This window comes from Littorina saxatilis, linkage group LG16 (genome assembly GCF_037325665.1).
Source record: "Littorina saxatilis isolate snail1 linkage group LG16, US_GU_Lsax_2.0, whole genome shotgun sequence".
Lineage (NCBI taxonomy): Eukaryota > Metazoa > Mollusca > Gastropoda > Littorinimorpha > Littorinidae > Littorina > Littorina saxatilis.
Genome location: NC_090260.1, coordinates 9,544,669 through 9,568,763, shown reverse-complemented (window position 1 = coordinate 9,568,763; position 24,095 = coordinate 9,544,669). Strand labels below are relative to the sequence as shown.

At 43.0% G+C, this 24,095-nt stretch overlaps 1 protein-coding gene across 3 annotated transcripts in view; it reads right to left on the bottom strand.

Annotated features, from left to right (window-relative positions):
* Window positions 1–24,095, bottom strand: part of LOC138950329 (uncharacterized) — a 135,839-nt gene that overhangs the window by 11,659 nt on the left and 100,085 nt on the right. For all 3 annotated transcript variants that reach the window (XM_070322076.1, XM_070322078.1, XM_070322077.1), the window contains 4 exons: window positions 11,317–11,388; window positions 4,469–4,725; window positions 2,861–3,071; window positions 853–976 (listed from right to left, as the gene is read on the bottom strand). In XM_070322076.1, coding sequence (XP_070178177.1) covers window positions 853–976; window positions 2,861–3,071; window positions 4,469–4,725; window positions 11,317–11,388 — 664 coding nt within the window. The remainder of the gene's footprint in view (window positions 1–852; window positions 977–2,860; window positions 3,072–4,468; window positions 4,726–11,316; window positions 11,389–24,095) is intronic.

Sequence of the window (24,095 nt, the reverse complement as noted above, 5' to 3'; positions counted from 1 at the left end):
TTCGTGGTTTCCGAGTCCTGCGATTGTTGCTGTTAGCTCAGGATCTTTATCGTGTGCATGTATTCGTGGTTTCCGAGTCCTGCAATTGTTGCGGTTAGCTTAGGATCTTCATCGTGTGCATGTATTCGTGGTTTCCGAGTCCTGCGATTGTTGCTGTTAGCTCAGGATCTTCATCGTGTGCATGTATTCGTGGTTTCCGAGTCCTGCGATTGTTGCTGTTAGCTCAGGATATTCATCGTGTGCATGTAGCGCACAGTGGTGTTCGGACACCTCAAAGAGTTTGCAAACGTTGATTCTTGGAATCACAGAGTTCGAACCCACGCCGATAGCAACTAACTGGTTTTAAGGCCCGCGCGATACCGACTAAGCTAAATGCCAGCGGAGAGTCACTTTAATAAAAGAAAGCACGTCCAAGCTTATGTTTGATACTTTTCTACGTTGTGTTTTGTGTGTACGCAACGCTTACGTGTCTGAAACTGCCTTTAAGTTATCACATTTACTTGGACACTTGCACGATTCACTGTGACTAAAACGTGTGTCACGTCCTTCTCTCCTTGGTGCAAATAGATCCACCACACTCAGCTGTTACTGCCTGGAAACCAGCACATACAATTCCGCTTTCGCTTGCCCTTCCTTCGCCTTTTCATGCCAGTTGTCTATGCTTAATTTAATTGTACAGACGAAGAACATTTACAGCAAATGTAGACGACACCAGTTACTAGTTGACGTCGACGAGTAGAAGACGAGTGCACATGATGTATACTGAGCGGACACGTTTGATTATTACATGAGACCATTCCAGTTTAGTTTAGAAAACAAATAGCCATGTTTGAATAAAATGTTGTGACTTACCTCTGAACGACATTGTCGTGATTCAGCACGATGTAACTGACGAGCGCGTCATCAGTCATATTCCCTTGCCCCGAAAAGAGGGTCGTCATCGCATTGTTCATGGCGTCAGTTGTTGTCTCGTCCCCTGCATGATTTGAAAGAACATGGACACGTTTTTAAACGTTGGGCGTTAGAGAGAGAATTGAATTGAATTGAATGGAACTTTATATTTCGAGGGTGACAGTAATCGCAATGCCAACCTGCTTTTTCTTTATCCGGCTTACTACATAACACATCAATATAATCAACATGTCCAGCAATCAACAAGACATTTTAAATGCATTATATGATGCATTGGCAATGATGGAAAATTATAACGCATTTTGTGTTTGCCTAATAAATGCTCTTTGTGCATTGTCTAGAATCATATGGTTCGATACAATCAGAGAGTACTAATACTTTAACAGCTACAAGACAATTGTACGTACAAGTTGTGCAAGAGAGACAGTGTGACCTTGAAAGTTGGTTCATTGGTTTGTGACTTAAATACATCAGGAATGGAGTTCCACACAAGGCCCCATGAATATGAGAGACTGAACTTGTACAGGTCAATTCTTTGGGTTTGAATAATCCATGTGTTTTATGTTATTGATATCTTTATGTTGTAACTTTGAAGCAAAAAGGTAAAAAGCATTCCCTGACATAATTGTATATATTAATTATTACACCTTTGTTATAGGAAAATCCTAAGTTGATAGGAAGAAACTGTAATCTTTTATACTCATACGTGGAAAGAGATGTGTTTTTAAAAGAATCAAATTATATATTTCCTTGTGCGTACGTTAGAAACTGTTTACTCTTTAAAACCTGATATATTTTTAGATGAGCTTTTGCAAAGCGTTTTGATTGTGTGACTGAGACAGGTTATTATTATAAATGGTTATTCCCAAGACTTTATGGCTTTCGACTTTGGTTACATCTTGATTTCGTATTTGCAATGTCGGAAATCTAGATGATAGATTTGGTCGTTTTTATCTTGTGGTTGGACGCATGCATTTAGTTTTATTTGGGTTCAGTGACAAATGGTTTAGTTCTGACAATTCTAGCGATCGAGTAGGGGGATCTTGGGGGACCTTTTGTTATTTCAATAGGATCTTGGTGACCGGAATGAATTGTTGTATCATCTACATCAGTGTACACATGTACTTCACAAATATTGGAAGGTCGTTATAATAAATTGAAAATATTAAAAGACCAAACATAGAACCTTGTGGTGCTCCAAACCTGTGTTTACAAGAGTGTGATTGGTTAAAACAAAATCCTTTAGATTTTAACATGTAACCAGAATTAGTCGTCAATCAATTAGGTCAAAAGCGTTAGTAAAGTCAACAAATAGCAGCACAGAACAGGTTATTGTTAATTGGTCAGCCATTGGTCAAATACATTGTTTCACAAGAGTGTTTTGGGGTTAAACCTGTTTGATTTTCGTGCATTAATTTATTGTTTTCAAAGTGTAAAAGAATGTGCTTATTGGTATATCTAATATTTAAAAAAAAATGTTGTTTATTGAGAGAGAGAGAGAGGGAGCGAGAGAGAGAGCGAGAGAGAGAGAGCGAGAGAGAGAGAGAGCGAAAGAGAGAGAGAGGAGAGAGAGAGAGAGAGAGAGAGAGAGAGAGAGAGAGAGAGAGAGAGAGAGAGAGAGAGAGAGAGAGAGAGAGAGAGTGATCGAGATCGAGTGGGAGAGAGAAAGTTCTTTAAGCATTTTCTTACACATCTTTAAACAAATGCGTAAACTTTTCTTTGGCTTTTTTTCACTCGCACGTTTTTCAATGGGATGCTGACAACTGAAAGACAGAGGGCGCTGATCACTTGTAGTCAGAAAGACAACGCTGCTCATTGGTTTTAACCAAGCCATCTTTGGCTTAGATTTATCATTTCAAAAGCTACGTTTACATGACTGTTAACGAGAAAAGTACAGTGACAGATACAGTCACAACCCGCAGCTATGCCAACAGGCAGCTATCCGTACCACACAGTGACTCTGGCAGACCCTCCGAGACAAACTCTTGGTCCGAGCACGTGACGACCACGCTCCGTTCCGCACTGCTGAACTCCACGCTGAAGACTCCGTCCTTCCTCAACACAGCAGCTGCCCTGGACTGGTCGTAGTCTGCGAAGTCCACAACGCTCTTAGAGCCCTCCTTTACCTGCCAGGGGTTGGTGGTTCTGTTTTCGCTAAACTGGATTGCAGAAAGAGCATGCGTAAGATCAGGACATATGTGACCCTCCACCACGGAATGAGTCGCATGTCACCTTTGCATGATTTTCATATTTTTAAATGTTCCCAAAGAGTTTGTTATGCTCTATCCAGTGGTGAAAACCGTTTTAGAAAAGAGCAAAAATTGTTTGAGTTATAAGCCTGTGACTAAAGTGACCCTCACACTGTTACCAGACACTCCCCAGACTTATATTAAGCTATAGCGCAGAACCGGGCGAGGTGACATGCGACTCATTTCGTGGTGGAGGGTCACATATTTATATTGGCAAGTCTCGTTCACATTAGCGTGTTTCTCACGAAGTTTAACAAAAGTTCTTCTAAAAATTAAAGCGTAAGCTTCCGTTCTAAAAGAGGGGATCAGATCGTGTCTTATTATACAAGAATCGGTTTAGCACTATGCATTTCCTGTCGTAAACAACATCAACCGCAACACTAAGCATCATTATAATCATCAAAGCCATCATCATTAACAACAACAACAACAATGTCAACCCCACCACCATGATTACCACTGTCACCACTACCACCACCATAACAACAACAAAACAACATCAACATGATTACATATCTATCCGATAAACGACCACATGTCTATACTTGTTCCACTCAGTAGACAACTACATTTATTTAAATCTATTTAAAGTACCATTCCGTCTCCAATGAGGTTAGCTGACCAATGAAATCTGTTCGTGTAAACAGCAATACGAACTTGATGAAACACATTCACACTAACATTCAACACCTTTGAATGGCACATACTGTAACGGTTCCTCTTAGAACTGTGTTTATGTAAACTCGGAGGCAAAAGAAACGATTATTCTTTTTGATCGCTGTCTCTGTGTTATAAGTAGGCCAGTGAGGTGCAACAAGACAAATGTCCATGTTTATGTACAATGAACATGGACATTGAAGTTTTCTTACGTTATCTAATCTTATCTTATCATATCATACATGTGTGCTCGATTTCTGTCCAACCCAAAGTAACTGCTTGGAAGTGTGAAGAGAATCAAATTATTATGACATAACGATACCACCGCGCATCACGTTTGATCATCGTGCCCAACTGCGCCAGAAGTCTGACGATTATGCTTTCATCACCCTGTGGCAAAAAAATCTCCCTTTTTCTGAGAAAATAAAACCCTGACTCAAAAAGGAAAGTACATAAAATACGTACACCTCGTTTCAGCGGATATTTAAAGTAATGTTCTTATAGTTCGTGGTCATGAAATATCTCGCTAAAGCTCAAATTGTTCATGATCAACTAACTTCGACCATTCTGTTGAATATCCACTGAGACTCGGTTTGTAACCCCTAGGTAAACGTGCGGCTAGCAGATGTGTGTCAATGGTCATTCCAAACCTTGTCCAGTCGTCTCACTGAGGTTCGTATCTTCACGAATTCATTGGTATTAGCGTTGACCACTTTGACCCACACGGTGTCCGGGGAGAAACGGTGACTGTCTTCCTCGTCTACCGCGCTGCCTGGAGTGACCTTGACCCGGTAGTCCCCGCACGTGAAGTCCGCGAGACGATACTTACATGGAAGCTCCACGTCCGTTGTTTCTCCGTTGAACATTGTCAGTGTTCCGTGACGTCTAATGGAGCATGCTTTCTCGTCTGAGAGAAATCATAGAAAGGAAAATATTGAAATGGAAACATTCTAAATTTGTGTTGAAGTTACATTGGAAGTCCTCTGTACCATCTTGTTTTATTGTTATGGCTCTTATCTCTATTTCACACATGCACGCCTAACACAGAACAGGACAAGCGTGTTGTCTCTCAGCATTTAGTGGATAGTCATATGTACCGTTGACATGGAGAAGCTTCATGTTGAACATAGTCGTTGGTTTAACTACACCTACTTTTGAAATGTATTAAATCGTCAATTCCTTTAGTCAACAACTTTAACTGGTATGCTCTTTCAAAACATTGTGTTTACGAATTTGGTGTTAGACTCAGCAGTACGAGGTTTGAATAATTGAGCGGACATGGACAGTTCACTATGTTGATCCGTGACCGCGCTTCCTAGTTAACGTGTACTCTACACGTGTCCCGCGACTTGGTTAAGAGCCTATGGTTAAAGGACTAAGAGCCTATGGTTAAAGGACTAAGAGCCTATGGTTAAAGGACTAAGAGCCTATGGTTAAAGGACTAAGAGCCTATGGTTAAAGGACTAAGAGCCTATGGTTAAAGGACTAAGAGCCTATGGTTAAAGGACTAAGAGCCTATGGTTAAAGGACTAAGAGCCTATGGTAAAAGGACTAAGAGCCTATGGTTAAAGGACTAAGAGCCTATGGTTAAAGGACTAAGAGCCTATGGTTAAAGGACTAAGAGCCTATGGTTAAAGGACTAAGAGCCTATGGTTAAAGGGCTAAGAGCCTATGGTTAAAGGACTAAGAGCCTATGGTTAAAGGACTAAGAGCCTATGGTTAAAGGACTAAGAGCCTATGGTTAAAGGACTAAGAGCCTATGGTTAAAGGACTAAGAGCCTATGGTTAAAGGACTAAGAGCCTATGGTTAAAGGGCTAAGAGCCTATGGTTAAAGGACTAAGAGCCTATGGTTAAAGGACTAAGAGCCTATGGTTAAAGGACTAAGAGCCTATGGTTAAAGGACTAAGAGCCTATGGTTAAAGGACTAAGAGCCTATGGTTAAAGGACTAAGAGCCTATGGTTAAAGGACTAAGAGCCTATGGTTAAAGGACTAAGAGCCTATGGTTAAAGGACGAAGAGATGGCTTGTGCGACATTATGATTTACGTGTTTCATGAATAGCGTTTCAATATGCTCTCTTAATGTGAGAGGATTACGCAACACAAGAAAAAGAAGATCAGTATTTGATTTGTTGAAAAAAAGAAAATATGATTGAATATGTTTGCAAGAATCGTTAATAACTGACGACGTAAAAAGTGGGAAAGAGAATGGGGTGTAAAAGTGTATCATTCATCTGTAAAGTGTATCATTCATCTGTTTCATGTCAAAGTGTGGGGCAATTAATCCTCTTGAAAAAGAGTTTCGGATGTGATACAGAAATAGTGTTGAAAACAGAAAGAATATTATGTTTAAAAATTATTCACGATAACCACATTTTTTATTTGGTGAACGTTTATTTTTTAAATAACTCCTTGGAAAAAAGCCAATTATTGACACAAGTGAACGAGTGTCCTGAAAATTTAGATGGGGAGAAGATAATTTGTGGTGATTTTAATTGTGTTTTGAATGACGAGTTAGACATTGTAAGTGGTGAAAAGCATAAAAAAAGTTGATATGGTCAGCAATGTTTGAATAGTAATGCTTTAAATGATGTATGGTGCCTGTTTTATGCAGAGGAAAAGCAGTTTTCCTGGAGCAGGACAAATCCCTTCATAGCCCGTCGTCTGAATTATATTTTCGTCTCTGATAATTTGTTTGATAAAATTTGTGAAATTATTTCAGTACCCCTCACAGATCACCGCTTGGTTGAAATGAAAATTCAGTTCGTGAATATTACACCTGGTCCCTCTTATTGGAAATTCAATAACCAGTTATTACGAGATAAACTTTTGTTGATTTAATGAACGATTTGATTGATACATGTTTATGTGCGACCAGTTAAAATGGGAATTGTTGAAAGTTCGAATGCGTAATTTTTGTATAGCCTTTGCAGCAGGAAGAAAGCGGAAACAAAATAATCTTCAGCTTTCTCTTCAGAGGGATTTGGATGAAATTGATATTTCATTAGCAAATGATGTACGGAATATTAACCTTTTGACAAAACGAAAAAACATTTTTTTAAATGTGACAGGGGAGGCTACCGCTCCTTTCACAGCAGACTCTGCACCCGAGTTGTTGGCCTTTAAAGTCAACACCCGTGGTTTGTGGAAATCTGTTTGTGATAGGGTGTGGTAGTTTCCGATTGTCTGTATGTTCATGGAAACCTTCGGGTTTGCATAACAGTTTTTATAGGGCTAAGAAATTAGCCCTAACATTTTCAAACCTGTTTGATTGCACTTCGCTTCCCGAGGTGATCGTAGTGTTTCGGCACACGGTTACATCAAAATTGGAAATATTTTCACTGGAAGAAGTCAGTTCCCGTATTAAGTTTATAGAAGAAGGTGAAAAGAACACGAAATATATTTTGAATTTAGAAAAAAGTAGAAAATATGAAAATTATTGATCAATTGAAAACAGAATATGGCAGAGTGCTCTATACACAGAAAGAAATAATGAAAGAACAGGTACGTTTTTTTAAGAATTCGTATGAAAAACATTCCGAATTTAACGAAACGAATGCTACGGAATGTATACATGGTCTGGATATACGATCCCTCTCCCGTGACCAAAAATCGGATTTGGAAACTGATATTATTAAAGAAGAATTAACTGCTGCCCTTAAATTATTAAATACCGATTCTGACCCGGGTATGGATGGCCTAACGGCAAGTTTTTATAAAGTGTTTTGGTCCAAGATTGGGAGTGTTGTTCATGCCTCGTTTATAAGTTCCTTTGCGGAAGGTGAATTATCTACCACTCAGAACTAAGCAGTCCTGACTTTAATTCATGAAGGTAAAGAATTACCCAGAGATGATCTCGGGAATTGGAGACCAATTAATTAATTGATGATCCCCCAACCTTCTATTCCAGAGTGTGGAAGAAGACCAGCACACTTGATCTTGCCATAGCCACTGACAACGTGCACAAGATCACGAAGAGACAGGTCAGCGAGCAACTTGGAGGCAGCGACCACAGACCCACAATCCTGACCATTGCCAAGCAGGTCATCCCCAGCACAGGGAAACTGCCGCCCAGTTGGAACTACAAGAAAGCCAACTGGATGCTCTTCAGCCAACTCACTGACCTCTACACAAAGTCCATCACCTTCGATAGGCACAGTGTCGACAGGAACGCCTCCATGTTCAACTCCGCCATACTCCAGGCAGCGAAAAAGTCCATTCCAAGAGGCAGGCGGCGTGACTACAAACCGTACTGGAACAACGCCCTGGAAGAGTTGCACAAGAAGCTGAGCGAAGCGAGAGAAAACATGGAGAAGGACCCCACACCTGAAAATGTGGCGCGACACTCGCAGATAAGGACAGACTTTGACAAAGAAAAGCAGTGCCAAACCCAGAACAGCTGCAGAGAGAAAACTGCCTCCTTAAACATGGAGAAAGACACTCAAAAGCTATGGCAGCTGACCAAGACACTGAACGAGGACAACTCTGGGAGGAGGAAGGTCACCCTCCACATTAACACCGGAGATGTCACAGGCAAAACAGCTGCAAATGTCTTCGCCAAAGCTTTTGAGGCGGATAGTACAGTGACGGTCCCTGCTGACAGACTGAAGGATGTCAGAAGCCAGACTCGAGCTGCACTTCACAACACAGCAAGTACTGATTTGGACCCATGCATGACCGAACGTCTGATCCTCCGTGAGCTGGAAGAAGCCCTGAGAAAGCTGAAGCAGAAGAAGGCCCCGGCCCTGAGGGCATCTCCAACGACATGTTGAAGCACCTCGGCCCTGGTGCAAAGCGATTCCTTCTGTCCATCTACAACCAGAGCTGGTCGACAGGCACTGTGCCTACGCCTACGAGTTGGAAAGTCGCCCTTATAAGACCCATCCCGAAGAAAGGAAAGGATAAGCGTGACCCATCCAGCTATCGACCCATCAGCCTACTCAGTTGCGTTGGAAAGCTTCTGGAAAGGATCGTGAACAAGAGACTGCTGTCGCTTCTTGAGTCCAGATCTTTCCTTGCACCCACCCAAACAGGCTACCGGCAACATCGCAGCACCGAAGACCAGCTTGCCCTCTTGACGCAGGAGATTGAAGATGCCTTCCAAGAGAAAAAGAAGGTCCTGGCAGTGTTCTTTGATCTATCCCGGGCCTTTGACACAGTCTGGAAGGAAGGGCTGCTACTGAAGCTTTTGCATGCGGGCGTCCGTGGCAAGATGTTCAAGTGGCTGAGTGATTTCCTCTTCAACAGAACAGCAAGAGTGATGGTAGACGGGACGACCAGCAACCTCGCGAAGCTGAGAGAGGGTGTCCCACAAGGCGGAGTGATCTCCCCTACCCTTTTCCTCGTCTACATAAATGACATCACAACAACGGTGCCAAGACATGTCTCGAATACCCTGCATGCGGATGACTTTGCAGTCTGGTGTGCAGAAGAACACACTTCCACAGCAACACACCGTATCCAGAACACCATCAATAGCGTGTCCAACTGGTCAGAACACTGGGCATTACAGCTGAACACTACCAAGACGGTCAGCACTCTCTTCTCACTCTCCACCTTCAAGGAAAAGGTCCTGCTGAAACTGAAAGACCAAGAAGTCCCACAGGTCGACACGCCCACGTTTCTGGGAGTCACCCTGGACACACGTCTGACGTGGAAGCCGCATATTAAAGCGACAGAAGGAAGAGCGATGAAGAAGCTCTCGCTCATGAAGAAATTGGCAGGAACCCAGTGGGGCGCAAACTCTGGCATTCTGAAACAGGTCTACACAGGCGCTGTCAGACCGGTCATGGAATACGCCTCCTCAACATGGACCACTGCCTCCAAAACCAACAAAGGAAAGCTGGACAAAGTCCAGAACATGGGGCTAAGGATCATCCTCGGTGCCATGAAAAGTACACCCATCCAAGAAATGGAGAAAACAGCAGACCTGGAACCACTCGAGGACAGACGAGAGTACAAAGCTGTCCTCCAGGGAGAGAAGATGAAGAGACTGACCACTCACCCACTTCACCAAAACCTCAACAAGGGCACCAAGAACAGGCTGAAACGAAAGAGCCTCAAACATCAGGTCAAGGACCTCCAAACGGAGTATGCTGAAGCTCTGGAAGCTGACCCCAGCTGCTGTGACACTCGTCTCAGACGTCTGGGCCCCACGCAAGAGCTTCCATGAAGTCAGAACAGATGTACCAGGACTGACAGTAAAGGGCGAACAGTCACCACATGTCCAGAAGGCCCTCGCCGTGGAGATGATTCAGGACCGCTACCCACATTGCACCTGGACTCACGTCTACACAGACGGCTCCTCAGAGAACGCCGTAAGGAATGGAGGCAGTGGCGTCTACATCTGTCGCCCAAACGGGACCACCACCTCCCTCTCCGTCCCAGCTGGTGACCTGAGCTCGAACTACAGGGCCGAGCTCCACGCCCTCATCACTGCAGCAGAGCACGCAGCAGGGGAAGACCGCAGTCGGCAAAACATCGTCCTCCTCACTGACTCCCTGTCCGCCCTCCAGTCCCTTCTGTCTGGCCCCACTGACCTCCCCACCAGGCAACTCGACAACTGCCTCAGCACCCTGTCTCAACACAATAAGGTGGTGCTCCAGTGGATACCGGCTCATGTCGGCATTGCCGGCAATGAAGAAGCGGACAGGCTGGCAAAAGGAGGTGCGAGACTTCCCCAACCACACAACTCCACCTCGTACAAAGAAGCCAAGAAGAACGGAAGAAGAAAGAAAACTGGAAAAAGAGAAACGGAGACTACAACCCACAGGAAGACCCCATCAACAAACTAGACCGGAGAAGCCAAACCACCATTTTCCGTCTAAGGACAGGGCACTGTGGACTGAAGAAACACCTCAAGAGACTGGGCCTTGCGGATGACGCACACTGTGAATGTGGCTCGGAAGAGCAAACTCCGGAGCACATTCTCCAGAACTGCCCCCATCTAGAGACAATACGCCAGAAGTTCTGGCAAGAAGAGACCAGTGTTGGAGCCAAACTCTGGGGTCCTGCCGACGAACTGCGCAGGACTGCGGACTTCCTGGCAGCCACTGGTCAGAGGATCTAGCACGGCCACCAACATCGAACGCAGAAGAAGAAGAAGGTAATAGGGAGTGATGAATTTCTAACTGCATGTTCATTCATCTTTATTTCAAGGTTGATTTGGGTTCGGCTGTATTTTTTGGTCGGAGTGTCGTTCTGCGTGATTGTAGATGGGGGTCTTGTGTATCTTTGTGCCAAAGGTTAAGCAATTCCGATGTATGATGTTGCTGTAAAACCGTTTCCTAGAAATCCAATATGGCGCTGTGTACGCCAGTTTCAATAGCGACGGCAATCTATGTCCTTTAGTTTTCGCATGTTTCATATCTTTATATTAGTCACTTCAATAACTACCCAGAAAACTAAGTTACTCCATGTATTTTCCATGTTTCATTTTGGTCATTCTAGTGCCGCTCATTGCCTCAATTACATTAGGGCACTTACACACACACACTTACCTTCTGCTGTTGTTAACGTTGTTGGAGGTGGCGGTGTTGTTGTGGTTTGCGGTGTCGGCGTTGCTGATGGTTCTGTCAATAGTTCCAATAACAATACACATGAGAACAGGATATGCGCATAAAAAAAAGAAACAAAAGAAAGAAGAAAGAAAAACGAGAAAAAAAAACATTTCAGGTAAACAATATGGGTTGAAGCATCCTGCATGCAACTGATGTCCCCCAAAAAACACACAAAAAACCCAACATAATACATCGGAAGTGCATGGTATTTGGCACGGCGATACGCATGATTTGTATCTGCAATCATGTGGAGCGATATTTTGACGAGGGACTACGGTTGAATTTAGATTAATTTTTGGTAATAGGGATTGATGAATTTCTAACTGCATATTCTGAATTCATTCATCTTTATTTCAAGGGTTGATTTGGGTTCGGCTGTATTTTTTTGTCGGAGTGTCGTTCTGCGTGATTGTAGATGGGGGTCTTGTGTATCTTTGTGCCAAAGGTTAATCATTTCTGATGTATGATGTTGCGAAGAAGTTTTATTTTGTGTTTGGTAGTCCTTCTCTCAATCAATGTGAGGCTTATATCGCGCGTATTCCGTAGGAACAGTTCTAAGCGCAGGGATTTAAAAAAGAAATTATGCAATTTATATCGCGCACATATTCAAGGCGCATGAATTTATTTATGCCGTGTGAGATGGATTTTTATTTACACAATACATCACGCATTCACATCGGCCAGCAGATCGCAGCCATTTCGGCGCATATCCTACTTTTCACGGCCTATCTCTCTTAGGTTAACCGTTGGGCCTAATAAGAGTGAAATAGCTTTGATAGACATTCAGCAAAAATTAAATACAGACAAAATCACAAATGGTCCATAATAGGAGCCTGGGCGCCTAATATGGACAAGTGAAGCGGCCTTCACAAATCACTGTAAAAAGCCCCCTATACTTCAAAATAACATGATACAGCTTAGTGTACACGTCAGACTAATTTTAATATGCTTTAGATTGATCTGTTTCGGGTTGATGAGAGCATTATTTGAAGCACACCAGGAAACTAAAGAAGCTTATCAAAAACAGAGTGAAAATAAGTGAAATTATCAACTTCCACGAAAAGAAACCTTTTTTGTTTTAAATCTGGAGGACTAGTTAAAGGTTATTGTCAGCAAGCTTCTTAATGAATTAATGAAAATAGCCTTTAGCTTTTTTTTTCTTCGATTTAATTTGTTGAAGGTGGTCCATATTAGGGGACTCGCACATACTTTGAGAGTTTGCTATTATTTTTTGTTTGCAGTAGAAACTCGGGCTCAACACTGCTAAAATGTAACAAATGCGGTCTTAGCTGTCATAATTATATAGCAATTGTTGTGTGATAAAAGCTTTGGCTGTGGACAGAAACGATTCCGTTTTAGGCGGCAAATTTAGCGTGAACGCTGCAAAACTGAATGAAAAAAAAAGAGAAAAAGCCTAACTGTTTTGAGATTTGTGTTTCTGCAACTGTTTTGACATGTGCAAGTTATCCAGAGAGGGTGAATACAGCGAAAACTTTTTTGAGCGCTCTTGCGCCGTTAGTTTTTCAGAACAGGAGGTGGTCCATATTAGGAGCCGGTCCATATTAGGAGCTCTTCCCGGGCCTATATATCTACGTGAAGCTACCACCGCTCGGCTTTACACACACACGCACACACTTTTAATTAGTTGCTTTTGGCACACGGCCTCATCATCTGAACTTGAAACAACTACAAAACAGAACAACAACAGCATGGTTGTGACTGTCGGGTTATCACCATAAGGTGCCTGTACTTGTCTGTCTCCATTTTTAGATCAGTGGCCTGTGCCGGCGATAGTTTGGTAAAGTCGCGCATGTGCAGTAAAATGTTAATATCGAAAATGGCAGCGAAATCTAACTCGGAAGCTTGTGCTAAGAAACGTTTCAAAACCAAGCTTTATGGACGTTTTTATGACTACGTACTCCAGCAGACATCAACTTGTGGTCGACGTGTGTGGGTTTTGCTCAAAATACGTAAGTATTCGTCAGTTTGGCTTCTCGAATGAAGTTTCAACTTAGTCTCTGTCTCGAACCACAGGCGGAAGGTATCGTCCACTGCCACTGGACTACTACTATCACAGACAGACTACTAGTACTATCTTTCTGTGATAGTAGTAGTCCAGTGGACGATACCTTCCGCCTGTGCTCGAACCAAGTTTACCACACTGTCATACTCATAGTCACAGTGATAGCACTGATACATTTGTACAGGTAAACATGGCTGTTTGCTGAAAAATCTTTGTGAAAAATTGTAATGATGTCTCTGAAGTTTGATTCAATCAATCAATCAATCAATATGAAGCTTATAGCGCGTATTCCGTGGGTACAGTTCTAAGCGCTTGTCCGTAATTCATTCAGTGATTCATTTTGATGGGACGTCAACCCATGGTGAGGCTAATACTAATATTTGATCTGTATTCTGCCAGTGCCATTGCCAAGAACTGCCATGGTTGTTCTTGTGTGCACTAATTAGTAATTTACTAGCAATAGGAGTTTGAGTTCCACAAGTAGTATTTTACTAAATCATTACTACTGCTACTACTAGCTTTAAACAAGCTATGGTTTGAATGACCAGCTAAATGCTAATAGTAAATAAGTACATTATTTTTGCATCAGTGGGGTATACATAAATTTAAATATTTTATTAAGAAAAATACCGCATGGTTTTGTTTGACCAAATGATTTATCAGCTAACAATATGCTTTTATTTCAGTTGGACCTGACTTGAGCATGGTTCCGTTGTCTCCGCAACAACAGCTTGGTTGAGATACAATTGCAGGCATGTCCAGTTTGCAGCATGTGCAGGCTGAGTGTGAAGATCTGATGGCTGATCTAGACACAACATATAAGCTGCTTGACACTATTCCAAGGTAAGCAAGAAGCTTTGAAAATAGTTACTTTAAGTGTTACTTAGTGAGTGTACATTTTTGTGGGTGAACCATCAGTAACCGTCCCCCCCCTCCCCGACACCCCCACCCACACATACAAACACGCACATAAACTTGGGTTTGTACTACAACTATTAGTATTAACTACTCTTCATAAATGAGTTATGTAATTCATCAGAGGTTTGAAGTCATTATGGTTTTGCAAATTAGTAAGAGACTTTCTTTCTTTATTTGGTGTTTAACGTCGTTTTCAACCACGAAGGTTATATCGCGACGGGTAGTAAGAGACCGTGTGAGTGCATGGATTCAGAAATGCGTAATTAATACATGCAATACTCCTGCTGGTGAGTTCACTACAAACAGGTACTACATTAGAACTAGTCTATGTTATTTGTTATTATGTTAATGAGGATGATTAATCGTAATCTCACTGTCAAAGTGTCATGATACTATTGCCAATGACAGTGCTAGATCACTTCATCAAGTTATTTTAGTAAGTAATCATATGATATTGATAATTTTGATACAGTGATTTACTGACGGTGACAAATCCATATTATCTTCATACTATTCCAGACCTGTACAAGATGCTGAAAGTGCAGATATCAAGGGCTTGGGATTTCGGCTCCTGGAATCCTACAGATCAACTGCTAGTCTAATGTAAGGATTTTATTCAACCTTCCTGTTCTGCTGTTAGTTTGTTTATTAAATAGATACACACTTGTAAACTTATGTTAGTTTTCACACGTGAGCATGAAGGAATGTGCCTTTATGAGGAATGTATAGTGGCTTGCAATATTGAATTTGAGGCATGTTTGCAGTTATATAATATATTAGCACAGCTCAGTTTTCTTGAGGGTTCCGCAGACCTGCCTACCTTCCGCTTTTGGCGGAAGAATCTTCCGAATTTCAAAGCTTTCTTCCGTTCTTCCATCTCCAAAACATTTCTAAACAAGTATGCATCATTCCCATACTGGTTTAGGAGCGACAGGGGAGACAACTACCGGGCACTCTTTTGCACTGAAGAACGGGAAAGAAACGCCACGTGGCTACGCGAAATGTCTGCGAGAAAACGTGGCAGCAGTGTTCGCGAGCATGAAACTGATGTCGATAAAGATTCTCCTCAAGAAAAAAAGAAAAAAAAAACTATCACGAAAAAGATAAAGCTGTATTTGCAAAAATATCGGCCAGAGTACCACAAGCTATTTCCGTGTATTGTGCCCTCAAATCAAGGGGAGAAGTACGCCTTCTGTGGTTCGGACTTCAAAATCAGAGCCAAACAAATTGTTATGTTTTGTTACAATATGTGACTGCGACAAATTTTCTTCTGCATCTGTGCTGGATTCTTCTGTTTTTTACTGAGGGATCTTCTGTCAAGGTAAAATGAGGGTAGGCAAGTCTGGTTCCGTGAGAACAGTGAAATTCTCATTTGAAGACTGAAAAATATCTTTGATAACTGGTCTTAATTGGGGGGGGGAGATTTAAAACATAAGTACATTCACATGTGTTTTTCATTTTCACATTGTTAAGGTGGGGAGTTTTTTCTCTAGTTCTTTCTTTGTTTTCCCATTGACGTATATTTGTTCTTGTCTATATGTTTTACATAGGTTCCCCATTAGCTGCTGTCCTCATCCCCAGCCGACTGTTTCAGCTGAAGCCGCGAAGGATACTTCTTCATGTAGCTCCAGAACAGCGCCAAGCCGGAGGACGTTGACCATCTCCTTTAATCCATCTCCAGTTGTTTCACTGACATAAAGAACTGGATGACTGAGAACAAGTTGAAGCTGAACAGTGAGAAGACGGAGGCCCTTCTCGTTGGAACACGACAAAATATTGCTTCCCTCACTGTGACCGACCTCCAGCTGGATGACGCGACTGTTCCATTCTCCCCTGCTGTCAAGAGCCTTGGCGTCTTTCTCGACTCCAGTCTCTCCATGCAGACACACATCTCCTTCATCATCAAGAACTGCTTTTTCCACCTACGACGCATCGCCTCCATCCGTCGCTACCTCACCCACGACGCCTGTGTCAAGCTGGCTGTCTCCCTCATCTTCAGTCGTCTGGACTACTGCAACTCCCTTCTGCTGGCCTCCCCGCCTCATCCATTCATGGCCTACAACGAGTCCAGAACGCTGCTGCCAGGCTGGCGTTGAGGAAGACAAAGCGAGACCACATCACCCCCCTACTTCGCTCCTAGCACTGGCTCCCTGTCAACACCCGAATCTCCTACAAACTGTCCACTCTGGTCTACAAGTCTCAACGACTCTGCTCCCGAGTACCTTCAATCCTCCCTGAACCTGTACACCCAGCCCTCCGACCGTCCCCTTCGTTCTGCTGCTGACCCACTCCACCTTCACATCCTTCGCTCGAAACTCGCATCTGCTGGTCAGCGTGCATTCCCCTCCGCGGGCCCCTCCGTCTGGAACTGCCTGCCGCTTGAGCTTCGCCAGAGCCCCTCTCTTGACGCGTTCAAGAGTAGGTTGAAGACTCAGTTCTTCCCCTAACTGGCTGTGACTTTCATGTTCGACGAAATGTGTTGTGCCCCAAAAGACATTCTTGTGCTGTGCTCTGTGAGAGGTGGTATTTTCTTTGTGCTTAATATTATTTTGTTTGGACATAGCTATTGGTGTGTACATTGTTGTTAAACAGTTGTTTGTTGTATGTTTATCAGGGTTTGCTAGCGTGTGATAGGGTTCGTGTCCGTCTGTAGATGTTAGTTTCTTTGTTAGTCCTGTGTTGACAAGCGCTTAGAACTGTAGGCCCTACCCACGGAATACGCGCTATATAAGCTTCCTATTGATTGATGTAGGCGTGGACATCTTTTTCGTCGCCATGCAAGGCTTCCAGTACCATATAATTTTGTGAATACTCTGGGGACCTGTCATCGACTTTGGAAGGACGCTTTATTTTAACACTCGCGCTATCTATGGCCAATAACTGCAGAGCCTGCTGTGGAGGTTGACGCAGTAGTCTCCCTGTCACTTTAACGTGATCGAAAGCAAGACACACGATTAAACAAGAAGAGCAAACGCTCGATCGAGTCACTTTCGCAGTTCTGAATATTATATGAGGCATCAGATGGACAGGAAGAAATTGCTATTCACAACACAATGAGTCACGTTCACATAAAATTTGAGCCCGGTCACTTTTATAGTTTCCGAGAAAAGCCCAACGTTAAGTTGTGTGTTGCCGAACAGAAAAGGCTAGTTATCTCCCTTGTTTTTCTGATAACGTTCGTAAAAGGCTACAGATGTAAATACTTTGATGTAAAGAATAATCCTACAAAGTTTCAATCACATCCGATGAACTTTGTCAAAGATATAAAATGTCTAATTTTTCCTTTGACGCTGACCTGTGACCTTGAAAAAGGTCAAAGGTCAACGAAACCATCGTTAAAGTGTAGAGGTCATTGGAGGTCACGACTAAACAAAATATGAGCCCGATCGCTTTGATAGTTTCCGAGAAAAGTCCAACGTTAAGGTGGTGTCTACGGACGGCCGGCCGGACGGCCGGCCGGACGGCCGGCCGGACAGACTAACACTGACCGATTACATAGAGTCACTTTTTCTCAAGTGACTCAAAAAGCAGTGCAAGGTCAATTCAGCTTCTTCACGTGCGATGCGACTCTTGCTTGCAGAGACTGAAGACGAGCCAATGCATTGTCTTACCCCTACAAAGTACAACAGAACTGAGCTCTCAGCAATACGACTCGTCTAGTTTTGTCAGTGTGTGAAGCGATCGAGGCAGTCTTTAATGAAAAGCAAATATTGACACGATCGCCCCCACTATTCCCGCATGGAATGAACCTTCAGCGACCAGACGAGTTCATTTTGTCGAATGCCGGTTGAAGGGATTAAAACAGCAACATGTTTTTTCACGAACAACCCGTTGCCTAGAAAATTAAATCATGTTTTATCTTCTGGTACAGAACGTTTGCTCTAGACAACGCACCTCGAATCTACCCGACAGCATAACTATTCAAAACAACACACATAAACCCAACAACACACATCTAGCCAACTATACACACCTACCCAACAACGGATCTACCCACCAACATACAAATAAAGCATGTAGTAACGACCGCACGGAACACGTAATGTTCTCAGGTAGTCTATCAGTTCAACGAGGTATGCGATACAAGCAACAGTGTGTCCGCAGATTCAACTCACGAATATAAAACCATCAGTCACATACACAATCAGCAAACACTCTCACCCTGTTCTACGTTGTAGCTGATGTTAAAGCCCCGTTTTTCCACATCATCGTCCGTATGAAGCGTCACGGTGAAGGTGTCACCAGCAACATCCACTGTTGGAGACAAAAGCAAACAGTAAGAAATAGATGCAGTTTGTTCCATGACATTAGAGTGTCAAAACACCGGGTAAGAAGACTGCTATCTCGTATCTACATGACTTCTTTAGCCCAAATAACGTCATAACTTGTTTTGTCTTCGTGTAATATTTAGATTATAAGCGTGAGCAGACACGTCTTTGTTCACATTCTTGTAGGTTGTACTGGGTATTTGGAAGAAAGGGCAGAGATGGGTGAGGGGTGTTTGGTCTGCAATGGGGAGAGAGTCAGGTTTTGACGTTTTAACTTCACATGCTCACCTGATATCTTCTGTCCATTTTTGACCCCACACAGTCTGTTGCTTCCGTCACCATTGATGAGGACGTTATCACAGTCACAAAGTGTGCACCGCTCTACGTCAAAGTCATCCAATGTCAGTTCAACGGTCTGGGGGCCGGCTTGATCCAAGGTCACCGTGACCTCATAGTCCTCGTCATTTGGGTAGTTCTCCGGGTAGTTGCGGCTGGTGATGTACCCGGAATTACCACGAACATTGTTGTCAGGCTGGGCCGAACTCACCTCAGGATCTGCCACATACATTCCAGTTTTTGAAAGTCTTAACTCAACGCCACATATGAACCTAGAAACTGAGACGCGAGTCCATTTCAGCCTAGAGAGAGCACTTTAGACACAAATATACAAAGACAAATAAATAGTGACAAAGTAATAGAGACCACGCGTACACTCACACACACACACACACACACACACACACACACACACACACACACACACACACACACACACTCAACCACGCAGCATTCATGTTCACAAAGCACAACCTCACATGCACATATCCTACACTCAAAACACACACTGATACACACATTGACAGACGGACACACACTGATACACACATTGACAGACGGACACACACTGATACACACATTGACAGACGGACACACACTGATACGCACATTGACAGACGGACACACACTGATACGCACATTGACAGACGGACACACACTAATACGCACATTGACAGACGGACACACACACCCTTCCGAACAAACACACACAGCCTCACATACACAAACTCACACAAACTCTCTCTCTCTCTGTCTCTGTCTCTCTCATAAACATAAACATAAACATACACACACACACTTACACACACACACACACACACACACACACACACACACACACTCTCTCTCTCTATCACACACGCACATACACACGCATGTACGCACGCACACACATACGCACCCTCCCCCCCCCCCCCACACACACACATGTATTCCCTCTCTCGTTCTCACACACACACATACACAAAACACACGCACACACACACATACAGTGACAGACGGACAGACAGACAGACAGAGAGAGAGAGAGAGAGCACACACACACACACACACACACACACGCACGCACGCGCGCGCGTAGATCCGCGTACGCACACACCAACTCACAGTCGACACATCGGCACACAAAATACACACACACCACGCGTGAGATAGAAAGACCGCAAAGAGGGGATAACGTCATGTGGCATTGACATCAGCCTCATGACTTCATCTTCTTGCGCGACCTGAATCCATAGACTTGGAAACTACGGAATTTCAACCCGCTTAAAGTGGCCTCGGGTGGCGTCAGATCAAAAACCGAATCTGTAGAGAACTACCGCAGTATTTAGTTTCGTATGTTACCAAAGTTTGGTAAATTTCTTTCCTCAACTGTTTTGCAACAAAGTATCGTTCTTTGTCATGTATTATCGGGAAGAACATTTCTCAAGTCGATCTCAGTATGCGTTCGTGGAATACCTCCAGCTTCGCTGGGATTATAATTACCGCACTTGCATACCTACACGTTGCCGCCCAGTTATCACTGAGATACAACCAAATATACAACTTTGTCATCATTTTCACGAGTTTTCATTCATAACCAGCTGGGAAAAAATCTCATGTTCCCCATGTAACAAATCGAGGTGGTGAGTGGGTTTGAGCTTTCAGGTGAAACGTGGATTGTAAGCATTCACTCTCAAAGACCCAAACAAGGTTGATGATTACCGCTGCGACTCATAGTCAAATTGCAACTTATCTCTGTAATCGCAAAATCCACAACGAAAAGTCATAAAACACTTGAAAGAAAAGGAATATGCTCAAACTTACTGAATAAGAAGGAAGCTCTGTGCATTTTCAGTCTGGAACAAAATCTACGAACAAGTTACGTTTGACGTCACAGACAAGTATGACGTGTTATCTCGAACTTCTGACACGTTGGGGCCCTGGAAATGGCATCCTGGAAATTACGTTCAGAATGATGCGCGCGCTCACAAGTTTCACGTGTCAAGCTTACAGTTTTGCTTCCAGACACTAACTTACAAAGAGAAAACATAGAGTACATATATATACTCTGGAGGGATGTATGTAATCTGCACTGAATTCTGGACATTCGAATTCAAAATGAAATTCATTACCCAATGAATTCATGTCACAACATCTGCATAGCCTATCTTCCCGATCAACATCACTTTTTCCTCCTGATTCATGTTCAAGTTTGTGACAGCTGCATCTGAAGTTGATAAGTACAACTACATATTTATCTGGTTAAGGGGGTAATGTAACTGTCCTTTCCAAAACTCGACTTAAACATGCCCTCAATTCAGGCGCTTCATGCCCTCAATTCAGGCGCTTCATGCCCTCAATTCAGACGCTTCACGCCCTCAATTCAGGCGCCTCATGCCCTCAATTCAGGCGCTTCACGCCCTCAATTCAGGCGCTTCATGCCCTCAATTCAGGCGCTTCATGCCCTCAATTCAGGCGCTTCATGCCCTCAATTTAGGCGCTTCATGTCGTCAATTCAGGCGCTTCATGACCTCAATTCTGGCACTTCACGCCCTCAATTCAGGCGCTTCATGTCCTCAATTCAGGCGCCTCATGCCCTCAATTCAGGCGCTTCATGCCCTCAATTCAGGCGCTTCATGCCCTCAATTCAGGCGCTTCTATTGAAGATAATTCGTTGAACTCAAACTGACTTAAAAAAACAAGTCGCGTAAGGCGAAATTACTACATTTAGTCAAGCTGTGGAACTCACAGAATGAAACTGAACGTAGTCCGCCGCTAGTGCGAAAGGCAGCGAAAGTGACGAGCCTGTTTGGCGTGGTAGCGATTGCGCTGTGCTTTACTGTACCTCTCTTCGTTTTAACTTTCTGAGCGTGTTTTTAATCCAAACATATCATATCTATATGTTTTTGGAATCAGGAACCGACAAGGAATAAGATGAAATAGTTTTTAAAACGATTTCGAAAATTTAATTTTGATCATAATTTTTATATTTTTAATTTTTAGAGCTTGTTTTTATTAATCCAAATATAACATATGTATATGTTTTTGGAATCAGAAAATGACGAAAAATAAGATGGATCGTTTAATAAAAAAATAATTTTAATTAGAAGTTTCCGATTTTTAATGACCAAACTCACTCATTAGTTTTTAAACCACCAAGCTGAAATGCAATACCAAACCCCGGCCTTCGGCGAAGATTGCTTTGCCAAAATTTCAATCAATGTAATTGAAAAATGAGGGTGTGACAGTGCCGCCTCAACTTTTACAAAAAGCCGGATATGACGTCATCAAAGGTATTTATCGAAAAAATGAAAACAACGTCCGGGGATATCATACCCAGGAATTCTCATGTCAAATTTCATAAAGATCGGCCCAGTAGTTTAGTCTGAATCGCTCTACACACACACACACACACACAGACAGACACACACACACACACACACACACATCATCGCGATATAACCTTCGTGGTTGAAAACGACGTTAAACACCAAATAAAGAAAGAAAGAAACACACACACACATACACCACGACCCTCCTCTCGATTCCCCCCTCTATGTTAAAACATTTAGTCAAAACTTGACTAAATGTAAAAAGAATCCTTTCGTGTTTAACTCACGCTGGCAAGTGGTGCGCTCTATTGACCAATGACACGAAGGCAATCCTCCATGGGGGAGACCCATTGTCCACTTTATGAACTGATCATGGATAATCTCAAGTAATTGTACACCATAATGTGACCCACCACCACGAAATGAGTCGCATGTCACCTCGCGCGGTTCTGCGCTAGGCTTAAAGTAAGTCCGGGGAGTGTCTGGTAACAGTGTGAGGGTCACCTTAGTCACAGGCTTATAACTCAAACAGTTTTCGCTCTTTTCTAAAACGGTTTTCACCACTGGATAGAGCATAAAAAATTCTTTAGGAAAATGTAAAAATATGAAAATCATGCAAAGGTGACATGCGACTCATTCCGTGGTGGAGGGTCACATATGAAGTAGGTCGTTCAACAGTGATATCAGTGTTTTTATTGATTGCATTTGTGGGGGTCACCTTGAGTGTTAGGTATAAAGAGAACCCATGTTAATCATACCTGCCAGTGAGAACTCAAAGGTGACAACACTGACGAACAGCACCAGAGGTAGGAACAAGGCTGATGACAACGGCATCTTCAAAGTTTGCTGCAAATCAGATCTGACAACAAAGTGGCAGTGCAATCATTACACCAAATCACCTTAACTAGGAGAGCAACTGTTATCATTTGTGTTCACTCGAAAATGTCACAGTAAATGTAACGCTACTATAACGTTTGTAATGTCAAACATTGAAGTAACGTTTTCCCCCTAAATGTCCGATTCAAACACAAGTCACGTCACGCATATCATATCTGCTTCGGTGCATGAGGGACGCTGACTGGCCCAAAAAATCGCTAACACGCCCTGCAAACCGAAACGTCTTTCCTTTGAGCAGATTACTGACAGTCTAGTCACGTGCAAACCGAAACGTCTTTCCTTTGAGCAGATTACTGACAGTCACGTGCAAATCAAAACGTCTTTCTCTTAAGCAGATTACTGACAGTCACGTGCAACCGAAACGTCTTTCCCTTGAGCAGATTACTGACAGTCACGTGCAAATCAAAACGTCTTTCTCTTAAGCAGATTACTGACAGTCACGTGCAAACCGAAACGTCTTTCCTTTGAGCAGATTACTGACAGTCACGTGCAAATCAAAACGTCTTTCTCTTAAGCAGATTACTGACAGTCACGTGCAAACCGAAACGTCTTTCCCTTGAGCAGATTACTGACAGTCACGTGCAAATCAAAACGTCTTTCTCTTGAGCAGATTACTGACAGTCACGTGCAAACCGAAACGTCTTTCCCTTGAGCAGATTACTGACAGTCACGTGGAAATCAAAACGTCTTTCCCTTGAGCAGATTACTGACAGTCACGTGCAAACCGAAACGTCTTTCTCTTGAGCAGATTACTGACAGTCACGTGCAAACCGAAACGTCTTTCCCTTGAGCAGATTACTGACAGTCACGTGCAAATCAAAACGTCTTTCCCTTGAGCAGATTACTGACAGTCACGTGCAAACCGAAACGTCTTTCTCTTGAGCAGATTACTAACAGTCACGTGCAGCCCTGTGTGCAAAGCAATACTACATTGTGTTAAACATTGAGCTTGTGGCACAAACA